Source organism: Gracilinanus agilis, chromosome 6, assembly GCF_016433145.1.
Source record: "Gracilinanus agilis isolate LMUSP501 chromosome 6, AgileGrace, whole genome shotgun sequence".
Classification (NCBI taxonomy): Eukaryota; Metazoa; Chordata; class Mammalia; order Didelphimorphia; family Didelphidae; genus Gracilinanus; species Gracilinanus agilis.
Window position 1 is genome coordinate 14,053,764 of NC_058135.1, and position 12,181 is coordinate 14,065,944.

General features: G+C 48.2%; 2 protein-coding genes across 2 annotated transcripts in view; both read left to right on the plus strand.

The window, feature by feature from the left end:
- Window positions 1-4,505, plus strand: part of GSR (glutathione-disulfide reductase) — a 29,533-nt gene extending 25,028 nt beyond the window's left edge. The window contains 5 exon segments of the mRNA XM_044681398.1: window positions 66-224; window positions 320-431; window positions 2,109-2,240; window positions 2,465-2,598; window positions 4,219-4,505. Coding sequence (XP_044537333.1) covers window positions 66-224; window positions 320-431; window positions 2,109-2,240; window positions 2,465-2,598; window positions 4,219-4,368 — 687 coding nt within the window. The 3' untranslated portion in view covers window positions 4,369-4,505.
- Window positions 4,506-8,253: 3,748 nt separating this feature from the next.
- GTF2E2 (general transcription factor IIE subunit 2) overlaps window positions 8,254-12,181 on the plus strand; it is a 104,809-nt gene continuing 100,881 nt past the window's right edge. The window contains exon 1 of the mRNA XM_044681535.1: window positions 8,254-8,457. The gene's annotated coding sequence lies outside the window, so the exon portion shown is untranslated. The remainder of the gene's footprint in view (window positions 8,458-12,181) is intronic.

The following is a 12,181-nucleotide window of genomic DNA, read 5'->3' on the forward strand; positions in this document are numbered from 1 at the left end:
TGGGCGGAGGAGCGGCAGGAGTCCCCCACCCCCACCCCAGCAGCCTTTGTCCTCTCTCTGGCCAGGTCAAGGAGGTGAAGAAGACCTCCTCAGGCTTGGAACTGACCGTGGTGACGGCCAGGCCCGGCGGGAAACCTACCTTCTGCACGGTCTCCGACGTGGACTGCCTGCTGTGGGCCATCGGGCGCACCCCAAACATCCAGGGCCTGAACCTGAACAAGCTGGTATGGGCCCTCCCCTTCCCCTCCGGGCCCCTCTGGCCGTGCTCGGCTTCTCCTGCTGGGGGAGAGGCTACAAGAGTGCTGCTTTCCCCTTGCAGGGCATTCAGACCGACGACAAGGGGCACATTGTGGTCGACGAGTTCCAGAACACCAACAGGAAGGGCATCTACGCCGTTGGGGATGTGTGTGGAAAAGCCCTTCTGACTCCAGGTACCTTCCTGCTCCTCTTCCTCCCCTTTCCCTGCCTCCCTATAGCAGCCCAGGCCCCAGCTGGCTCCAGCCCTGCCTCGGCAGAACCACCGAGCCTCTTTGGGGCTGTTGGTCACAGAGGAAGGATGTCCTGGCTTGAGAGACTCAGTGGGGCTGGCCGGCCTCAGTGTGGTCTCATCTCAATGTCGTTTGCCTAGTCACTGGCCTGGCTATGGGCTGGGTCGGTTCCGTCAGGACCGGTAATGCCTGGATCCTGGGAAATGTTTTCTTTTTGGTTTGGCAGTGGGCAGGGGGATGGAGGACAGGGGAGGAAAAGGAATTGAGGAGTTTCTCAGACTGCACGGCAGACTCACACCCTCAGGACACCTTCAGAAGTGCCTGTTTTTAGGGAAGGCCTCACAGCCTTCCTGGGCGGGAGGTGCTGCTAGTCTTCTCATTTCACGGGGGAGAAAATTGAGGCAAACAGTGCAGTTCCTTGGCATAAGGTGCCCAGTTACCAAGTGTCTGAGGCTGGATTGGAACTCAGGTCTCCTTGATTCCTGCCTGGGCCCTCTGTCGACTGCTACCAACTAGTTGCTGATGGTAGGTGATGAAAAGGCTATCTCAGCTTAAAGAAAACAGGTTGAAAACCTCCTCCTAAGGTGGCCCATGGGTGGGGAATGTGCTTTGAGCTCAAGTGTGAGGGCCCGACCACCAGATGCCCAGACTGCCGGGCAGGGTTCATGGCTAGTCTTGGCCTGCTGTTCGCTTTTGTGGCTTTCCTTGGAATCGGCGGACATTTCTGTCATCGGCTCATGAAGGCTGAGAAGATGACCTGAGATTTTCTTAATGAGGAAGACTTGGTTTTCAAGTGGTTGTTTGGGGGAGAGGGTGATGTTAAAGGAACTTTTTGATCAATGGTTTGTTTTTTTCTTCATTAACCGATGCCTGGCAAATACATTGGGAGATTTCCCCAGATACCTGAAGGGTAGAGCCTTCACCCTGCAGTCATTGGCCTGCTGGCCCAGAGGGAAATGGATAGCAAATGCAGGTCCTTGGTGCAGATGTGGAGCTCTGTGGGCTACACAAATTCATTTTTTAATATGATGAATTTGGAAATGTGTGCAAATCTTGAGATTTTTCTTCCTAGCTGCCTTGGTCTTCTGGCTGCTTTGAGATGGGGTCATCATCTCTTCTTCTCTACTCTATCTCCTACCTTGTGAGTCCAACGTCCCCCCTCTTCTCACTCGGGCACACTCTGCTCTCCTGCTCATCCCCTGCCCTTTCCTGAGGGGTCACCAGGTTCTGGGCTCACAACCCCAAATGTAATGGTCCCTAGTTCCCCGACGATATGCTCTTCAGAACGTTTTGATTTCTTTGTTTTGGCAAAGACTTCCAAGACACAGTCCCGTAATTTGGAAACCTTGCCAGCCTTGACTAAGACTAAGAGGGAAGCCTTAGTCTGGACTAAAGATTGTGGATTGATTGACTGCTGGTGGACACGTGGCTCAATGGGACTTCACAGGTTCATAGTGTCCACCCCAGCAGACAGAACTGCCACGAATGGCCAGCAGGACTCTCCCAACCCGTGTGTCTGTGGGAGCGAGCACAGATCCCCTCCTCTGCCTGGGGGATGAGTTTACTGAGGAGTAAAACCTCAAGAATATGTCCTGCCCTAATGCCCATTTGTATTTCCAGTCGCAATCGCTGCTGGAAGGAAACTTGCCCACAGACTTTTTGAATGCAAATTGGACTCCAAACTAGACTATGAAAACATCCCAACTGTCGTCTTCAGCCACCCACCAATTGGCACAGTGGGACTCACAGAAGGTAGGAGCCCGTGTCACCATGCTGTGGGTCTTCCTTGCTTCAGTTGTTTCTTGGGGTACAAGGAATGGTGTTTGGGCTGCTTAGGGAACTTGCCTTTGGGCTGTGCTTGAGTCTTCTCCCTCTCTTGTGCCCTGGAAGTGCCAGCCCCTCTGCCCATCAGGCTCTCTGAAAGGAAACACAGGCTGGTGAGTTTGATGGGAAGCTGTTGTTAATGTGCATTTCAGATGAAGCCATTTCTAAATATGGAAAAGAAAATGTGAAGATCTACCTGACTTCCTTTACCCCTATGTACCACGCGGTGACAAGAAGGAAAACCAAGTGTGTGATGAAGCTTGTATGTGCCCAAAAGGAAGAGAAGGTAAGGCCATGCCTCTCCATAGGAAAAAGTCAGGGTGGCTTCCCGGGCTTTTGTTTGCAGTGTGAAGGAACTCGGGTTTCCTGAGGGAAAAAGGTAGGCGCCAACTGCCAGGTGGCTTCTTTGGCTATTTTATCTCCTGCTTGTTAATTATCTTTTAGTTTTATTTTCCTTAAGATTGTTACTTGCAGAATGTATTATAGTAATAATAACTGCTAACACTTATATTACACCTAAGATTTGCAAAGTACTTTGACAAATGTTATCTCACCATTAGAGATCATACTCTGAAATAACCTTTTTAAAAATTAAATTTTATTGTCCAGTTAGTAAAATTTACATTTGCTTTCTCTAATGCTCCCCCGGGGGGGGGGGAGGGGAGGGAAGATGTGTGTGTGTGGACAATCCTTGTAGCAAGTCAGCACAGTAAAACAAATTTCCATAGTTCATTTGGCATGTGAGATCTCCTTTCCCAGGGAGCTTTGTTAGAAATGTGGATGAGAGGGATGCTTCCTCCTAAAGTCGCTCCTGTTGGTGGTAGGGGGGTGTCTGGAGAAAGGCAGCATGTGGGAAGAGCTGAATTCAGGGCCAGAAGACCTCTGCTTCTCCCCCACCAGGAGCCTGAAGGGGAGTCAATTCTTTCCTTTCTCTGGAAAGTTTCCAGTTCCCCCTCTGGCCAGTGAAGGTGTTGGGGGGTTGGATGAACACATCTCTGAGGTGCCCTCAGGCTCAAGGGTTTTACTGTCACAGTTACTGGTCTGTCTTGGAGGGGGAGGGGGCAGATCTTTTCCATGACTAAGCTTTTATACTCTCTTATGAGCAATGAGCTCTGCCACCATAAACAAGTCACAGTCCAATCACAGAGTATCATAGCTGAGTCACCTCTAAGCCACCCTGTGCCCGAACAAGAACACCCTAGATCAGCCTCCCAAAATGGAGTCAGCCCGCCTCTGCTTGAGGTCCCCCACGGATGGAGACTCACTCCCCTGCTTTCTAGGAGAGCCTTTCATATCCCCTTTAGAATAGATTCCTTGGAAATGTTTTCTCATGCCTAAATCTGGATCTTTGATCCCTCTTGGCCAGCCCTGGAGCCTCAGTTCCCCCATCATTTGAATAAAAGGACTTTATAAGTTGTTTTTTAAACCCTCACCTTCTGTCTTAGAATTGATACAAAGTATTGGTTCCAAGGTCCAGAATAGCAATAAGGGCTAGGCCAGTGATGGGCAAACTACAGCCTGCAGGCCAGATGTGGCCCCCTGAAATGTTCTAAATGGCTGCACCACATCATTCCTCATCTGGCGAATACAACGAGTAGGATACGATACAATGAAACTTCCAAAGAGTTGCCTTAGAAACAGACTGACAGATGAGCATTTCCTTTCCTTTGGCCCCCTCTTTAAACAGTTTGCCCAGCACTGGGCTAGGCAATGGGGGTTAGTTACACAGCTGGGAAATGTTTGAGGTCAGATTTGAACCAGAGTTGAGGCCTGGCTCTCTTTCAACTGAGCCATCTAGCTGTTCCAACTTTGTTAGTCTATGTTTGGGCCCTCTAGGAGCTGTCTCGTGGTAGATGATGCCCACTCTAGCTGCTCCCTAAACTCCAGTGATCTCTGCCTTCTCCAGGTGGTGGGTATCCACATGCAAGGGATTGGGTGTGATGAGATGCTTCAAGGCTTTGCAGTGGCTGTGAAGATGGGGGCCACAAAGGCCGACTTTGACAACACTGTGGCCATCCACCCAACCTCTTCTGAAGAGCTGGTCACACTCCGCTGAAAGAGGAAGACTCTTGGGGACCACTGCCAGAGGCCAGACACCACTTTTCTTGTACCTATTTTGTAGACTGTTAATTTTAGTCAAGTTCTGTTATGGTCAAAACACTTTTCAGTAAATAGTAGATGTGATTTCTGTAACTGGATGTTTGTGTTTGTTCCTCCGTCCCCTCTTGCTGTCCCAGTTTTTCAAGCTTAGATACCCTTCTCCCAATCTCGTCATAGTTGGGAAATCAGCTTAAAATGAAATCCTTCCAAAGTCTTCACTCTTACAGAAGCACAGAGAGTTAATTACTTGGGAGATAATTTTGTCTGACACCATCCCTCAGTTTACAGAGGAGCAAAACAAGGCCGAGACAATAAATGATTCATCCATCCAAGGTCATAACCAGCTACTTAAGTGCCAGCAAGAATTGGGTTTCAAGCCCACGTCTTCTGAGTTTAAGTCTAGTCCCTTGCTACTACTGAAAGGCCTCAGGACAGTTTTTCATTCCTTTAACATTTGGGTTAAAAATGTGCACATATTGGGGGAGCTAGATGCCATTGCGTTTAGAGGGCTGGGCCTGGAATCAAGAAGTCATCTCTCTAAGTTCAAATCTAAGCTCAGATATTAGCTGTGTGACCCTGAACAAGTCATGTCACCCCATTTGCCTCAGTTTCCTCATCTGTCAAATGGACCAGAGAAGGAAACATCAAACCACTCCAGTATCTTTGCCAAGAAAACCCCAAATGGGGTCACAAAGAGTTGAACACAAAGGACAAGTAACTCAAAATTACAACAGTGATCCCTTTCAGCTTTAAAATAAATTTAAAAAAGTAAACACATGAAATCTTTTCCAGAGTAAGAAACAATTACTAGAAACCACAAATGGTAATTGTGGTCACATCTTTCCTAGAGGTGAATCTTGGGAGTTTATTTACAGTGGTCAGACTGCCCCTCCTCTTTACTTTGCTTTTTAAAACAAAACAAAAAAAAACATTACCTTCTGTCAGTTCTAAGGCAGAAGACTGGTTAGGCAGTTAGGGATAAGTGACTTGTCCAGGGTCACACAGCGAAGAAGCATGTGAGGTCAGATTTGAATGTTGGTCCTCCCAACTCCAAGCCTGGTGCTCCATCCTCTGCTCCTACTCTGCTTTTTAATAGGATTAGAGCTGATTTGTGTGGGAGCAAGGGCACCACCTTCCAGAGATGCCCAGGGCAGGCTGTATCATGCCCTTGGGGAGGCTGGAAGGGCTTCCTGCACAGGTCCATAAGGCCAGCTCCAAGGTTCTTCTGACCCTGATGCTCTTTCCTACTGGCAGCTTTCCTTGTTCCTGTTGCCTTCTTTTTAAGTATCTTAATTGGGAAATGCTGACATTTCTATCTTCTACCCTATATAACAGCGAAGCCAAGCCAGCTGGCCCTGTGGCCTTCCTCTCTGCTGTGAAATGAGATTAAACCTTAGAGCTGATATGGAATGTGGCTCCTTATCCCTCCCAGAGTTGGAGAGAGAGAGAGACAGGAGGGCAGAACCTTGCCCATGCTCACACACCTACTTGGCCTGAAAGATCATTTTAACTTAATGCTTTCTCTTTGCAATAGCAGGGTTTTTGCAGGGTGAATTCTGGGGGCGAGATCTAAAGCCTTGTCCCACTTCAGGATTCACCTGGTCAGCAGCCTTGGCAGGTCATCACATTCCTCTTGCCTGGTTCATGATGTTCATTGATTTGAGAAATTAACCATGTCCTATGGGCAGGGTGCTAGAGGAGATAACAATCAACGGTAGCTAACTGAATTGGCATCGGTGGGTGTCATGTGCCCTAAAAGAGTCGACATCTCAGGGATGACATCAGCCCTGACATGACAGCTGCCCACCCCACTGTGGGCTACCTATCTAGAAGTGCCAGCAAAGAACAAAAGGGGCTATGGAGAATACAGGGAACATTTCTGCTTGGCGTGAGCAGGAAAAGCCTCCCGGAGGGGCTAGGGTTTCACTGAGGAGCGGAAGTGGTTGTTTCAAAGGGAAGGAATGGCTAGCCTCTGGAATGCAGAAGAAGTCAGTTTGGATGTTGGTAGAAGGGTCTTGAGGAGATACATTTCAAAGGTAGGTTGAGGTCAAACTGGAAGCTCTGAATGCCAGCATGAAGTACTTTATGTAAGCTGTGGGATGCTAGTAAAGGATTTTAGCCACAAACAGTTGTGTTTTAGGAAGGAAAACAGAGGGGGCAGTGCAACATAGAGTGGGCTGAAGGTAGAAGAGCACGGAAGCCAGAGCCAGCTAACCAGAAGAGATTTAACAGTCCTGATGGAAAGTCAGCTGGGTCTCTGACCTCTTTAAGTGGCATGCCAGGCCTGACTAATAATAATAGCTAGCATTTACATATGGTACTATAGTAGTTGCAAAGTGTCCTAGGTGTTACTTCATTGGATTTTCACAACAATCCTGGAAGATAGGTCATATCCCCATTTTATATTTGGGAAAACTGAGTCAAGTAGCTGTTTAAATGACTTTGACAAGGTCATAGAATAAGTGTAAGAGGCTAGATCTGGATTTAGTTCTTCTTGACTATAGGCCCATTCCCAGAACTACTGAATTCAGTCTAAAACCCCTCGAGAAGTCTTCTAGATACTTTTTCCACTGGTACTTTTGTGATCATTATGAATTTTTTAAGCATAAGTGCCAGTTATGTGTCAGGCACTGTTGCGTCCTGTGAATATGAAGACAAAAGGGAGCAGCTCCTGCCCACAAGGAGCTTACATTCAATGGAGGGATAGAATGGGCTTTTAAAAAAATGGGGCGGTGGTGCCCTAGCAGCCAGGAAAAGTTTCTTCAAGTTGGCCTTAGGGGAACAGGATTCCAAGAGATGGAGGTGAGGAGTGAATCGCAGACATAAGGAACCAGCTTGTTCAAAGGTGTGGAGACTGGAGATGGTCCCTTGTGTGTGCAGGACAAGTAGGCCATTCTGGAGTGAGAAGAGTGAAAAGGCAGGAAGGGGCCTAGTGGTGAAGGGTTTGATCAACCTGAATGCAACCCCACTGGAAGCTGCTGTGGCCCCTACTTGATCCAACTGCCACCCACCTTGGCTCCTTCACCAAGCTGATAACTGTCCAGCAGGTCTTGGGGTCAGAGTTCACTCTCAGCTGGCAAGGAGCACAGAGAACCCCATATAAGTGGACAGGAGGCTGGCAGCTCCACATAGGCAGAGGCCTCAGGCAGTCTCTCTTGCCAGGCCATTCATTCATTCAATAAACACTGTGTGCCTGCTGGGGTTTGTCGGGATAAGGCAGAACCCTTCTTCTTCCATGGTGCTGGGCTCCTACTGTGTGCCAGGCCCTGGGCCAAGTGCTTTACAAACATGAAATTCCTTGGATCCTCGACACCACCTTGCTGGCAATGACGGTTACGAGCAGGTGATGTCATGATTCCCGTCTTACAATTGGGAAACTGAGTCAGGCAGCGGGTCAGCATCTTACCCAGGGTCCGGAGGAGCCAGAGGCATACTTTGAACTCAGGTCTTCCCGGCGCAGCGCTTCGCTTCGCGCACTGTAGCGCCCTCTAGCGGAAGCAGCCTTCGGGGCCACCCTCGTAGGACACCAGAGACCCCTCAGTCTGACCTGAGGATTTACGTCACGGCGTTATACCAGACCCGGCTGACCCTCTCCGCTGCCTTGGCTGAATCTGCCGGCCGCGGGACGGGGCGGGGCGGCCCAGAGGCCTTTGCGGCACAAACCACGCCGTGACCATGGCGACCGTCAATGATGTACCTCTCCCTTCTACCTTTCTGCGCCGCGTTTCTCTTCGCGCATTTGGTGACGTCACGACGCCGGCACGCCGGCCTCAGTGGCGGCGCAGGCGCAGCGGCTGCCCGCCTCTTTCCCAGCCCCCGGAGCAGGAAGCGGCTTCTGAATTCTGGGTTTGTGTTGTTCCCTTCCGCCGTCTGAACCGAGATACTGGGATCCTAAGGCGGAGGATCCGCGGTGGATGGCCAAGCGAACGGGCGAGTGCGGACGCTAACGCGAAGCGAAAGGCCGGAGCCGGGCGAAGGCTGAGTGAGGCGGCGGCTACCGGGCCCCGGCTAAGCAGCTCCTGCCCCTCCTCCTCCCCTCGCGCAGGTGGGTGTGCACCCCTCCCCTGACCGCCCCTCAGTGCGCGTGCCCCCTCTCCTTTTCCTGGCCTTGGTGCGCTTGCGTGGAGCCCCCACGTGGAGCCAAATCTCCTCAGCCTCTTCTTTCACTTGAGGGTACCGGGGTAGTTCCCGACTTTTCTTTCAGCTCCTGGTCTGGAGAATGGGCAGCCAGGCCCGAGGCCGAGCGGAAGCCCCAGCTCTGCTGGTGGCTATTCGTGCGGTCGGCCACACGGAGAAACCTTTCCGCTGCGTGCCTTGTACCAGGGTAACCGGGGACGTGTGGGGCAGCCCTTGCCCGCGAGCTGGGGAGCCGCCGCGCTGTCAGGGATGAGCCCCAGGGGAGGCTCCAGAATGAAGGGCGCTGGGGGAAGACTGAGAAAAACCGGGAGAGGGGCGGGGTGGGAGTTGTAGGGGAGATGCCCTTTGGCCAGTGCATAGCCACAGTTGGCTTCGCTTTACGTCACAGAGAGTGTGTGACACAGCAGGGCAATAGGACCTCATAGGATCAGAGATTGAGATTTAGCAGGGGCTCGCACCGCGCTCCCTGATACTGTGAGCCTCAAACGACTGAATGAAGTGAACAAAATGACCAGAAATCTCCTAGTGAGAGCACATCGTGTTTTATTCCTGCCATTTTTCATTATTTTCATATGAATGTACAAATATATGTGAATAAACAACATGCATAAATGGAAAAGCGTGTACGGGTGTATAAATATGTATGTATGTGTACATGTGTCTATATACATATAGTTATATATATGGACATTTAATTAACCTACAACTTAATGCTCCTCTCCTGTTGTCCGTGAGCTCACTTGAAATCAGTTCTGGAAGCCACTTTTTTTCCAGTTTTGATTAAAGAAAAATCAGTGTGAGAGTTGACAAGAATTTCAGGAACCTAGTTGGGACAGGGCGGGAGGAGAGGGGCAGTTAGAACAAGTTTTACAGGAATTCCAATTACATGCCTTGGTCAGCTCCGTGTCTTTTGTCTTCCCCAAACTGTCATCCCTGTACATTGTTTCACTTGTCAGCAGAACCTTAATAAATGCTTATTGATAATCAGTTCATCCTCTGAAAACTTCCAGGAATGAGCACAAGCTAGAGAGAGCAGAGGCTCAAAGAATGCCAGAGAAAAGAAAGTAGAAATATGCGTCATTTAATCTTATGTTAGTTATCTCTGTCTAGCCACCTTTGGTATGACATTAGTACTGGGAGGCTTGTGGGGATAAGGAAAAATAATCAGGTTTATAAGAGGGAAAAGGGGGTTTTTGGTTGGATATAGTAATATTTAAAGGTGTGGTCACCAAGGAACTGAATAAATATCAATTCCTAAAATGATTTTAGTAATTTATTTACAAAATATAGGAGAGAGTGGAAGTAGAGAGATGAGAAGAGGGTAGAGTAAGAGATCTAACTTAACCAACTAGATTTGTATTCAAGACTGGGCTTTACCCGGGCTGGGCTCCAAAGGCCCAGCTGGAGAACCTAAAAGTCAATTAAGGAGGGGTTTACTCATGAGGCTCCCAATCAAGGGCCCCTCTGGCAACTAAGGGAGTCAGCTTTCTTCACTCACTACATGTAGTTCTAAGGGAAAGGTTTAAGAACAGTCTCACCAAGGTCTCAGGGTCCCAGGTCACTAACAAGAAGAGCACCTTCAGATCTAAGACATGAACAAGAAGAGAGCCAAAAGGGCTGAGCCCTGGAAGTTCTCTTAATTTATCCAGGCTATTTCTTTTGTCACTTCCTGTGCCTTCCTCTTAGTTTATGTGTCCAATCACAACAGATGCTTTTCTTAGGGCTGTCTAGGGAGCAGTCAGTTGTCACCCATTCTTGCACACAAGGGTCACAAACCTCCCCACTTGAGAATTAAGTGGAGTTGTTTACACTTTTGTGATAAGATTTAAGAATGGCTAGGAAGATTTAATCTCATTATCACAGTGTGAAACCTATTTTCAAGGGGCTGACAACTCTAGGGAAGTAGTATAGATGTTATTTGAGTAAATCGTTATTAAACACTTCCTGTATGTACTGTGTTCAGATCTGGAAATTCAAAGGTACATCTTTTGATACACTAGCTTTCAAAATATAGGAGGGAGTCAATGGAAATAAACAAGGCTCTCTGTCTCTCAGGAGCTGGTCCTACAAGATTTAGCTGGGCTTCCACTTTCTACTGGCAGTTTCCTTCCTATTTCCCTGTGTTAGTGCTTACTCTTCCTCCACTTTTTTCCTTCTGTGCTGTTTCTCTATTTACCAGGTAGAATAAAATCTCTTTGCTGGTAGGGCTTATGGTCTGGCTCCCTAGCCCCTACATCAGAGCCTGGTATGAGAAAGTATTTATTTAATCAGGGTTTGTTGAATTGAATTGGAGTATCCTGAAAAACTGGAAGCTAGTGGTAAAAGACTTTAAAGGCAGAACTGAGAAGTTGGTATCTGTCCTGGGGCATTATGTATTGCAGATCCTTGAGAAGGGTGTGTAGAATGGGGTGATCAGACTTCATTCCAAAAGATTATTTTCAGTTCTGTGCTTCAGGCACTGAAGTGACAGTAAAACAACAACAAAACCCAGTACTTGCCCATAAGTTTACCTTTTGAAGGAGGATTTTGGCTGCTGTGTGAATGAATGAACTAATGATAAGCATTCAAGTACTTAATTTGTGCCAAGCTCTTGTAAGCCTTGGGATACAAATAAAAAAAGGAAAAGTCCCTTCTCTCCTGGGCTTGCTCGGATGAGAAAAGAAGACTTGAATAAAAGTTTCCCTGCAAAGCTGATTAAAAGGCCCTGGGGCTAGAAGGGTTCCTCAGTAGGTCTGATCCCATAGCTCCAAGTTCTGCATAGTCTAGTGAGAATAAAGCTGGATCTCTAGGAGGATTAGAATTAGTGATGCTCACCTAGCTTCTGTATTTATGTGGATTGAAAGCTGACTTCCAATTTGGAGGCTAGATCCATATCTTGTTTTAGAGGGGATTAGGACTGAGCTGAGGTACTGGTAATGAGAGTTTAAAGGGGCTGATGCTGGATAAATTGGGCAATTTGAATCAATAAGATTGGATGTGGTGAGGATAGGAAAATACTAGGCATAGTTCCCAGGTTGTGAAGGAGGAGGACATCCCAGGCAGAACTGAGCATCTGTAGCATGGGAACCAAAGCATTACTTTGACTTCTTCAGAATAGTAGTAATAGTAACTATTTATATAGAGCTTTAAGATTAGCAAAGAACTTTTTCAAATATGTTTTATTACAACCCTACCAGGCATGTGTTATTATCCCCATTTTACAGTTGAGGAAACTGAGGCAGACAGGTATGGTAACTTGTTCAGGGTCACACAGCTAGCAAGTGTCTGAGACTAGATTTGGTTCAGGTTTTCCTTACCCCAGCCAGGCCCAGCTTTCTGTTCATTGTGCCACCAAGTTGCCACTAAAGTGTTTCTTGCTTACAGTAGTAATACATGGATTCATCCCCTTAGGGCAGTGTTGATGAACTTTTTCAATATCTAGTGCCCAAACTGTACCTTTAAGCTGCCTGTGAACCCCCTGCATTACCCTAGAGCAGAGGGAAGAAGTACTCACATTGGGCTATTGGACAGAGGGGCAGGGCATGTGAAAAATGTCCTCAGGTGCTACAGAGAGGGGGAACAAAGCAGCTCCCTCTGGCATGCAAGGGCACATGTGCCACATCTTTGCCAACATGGCCCTAGGGCTACCCAGC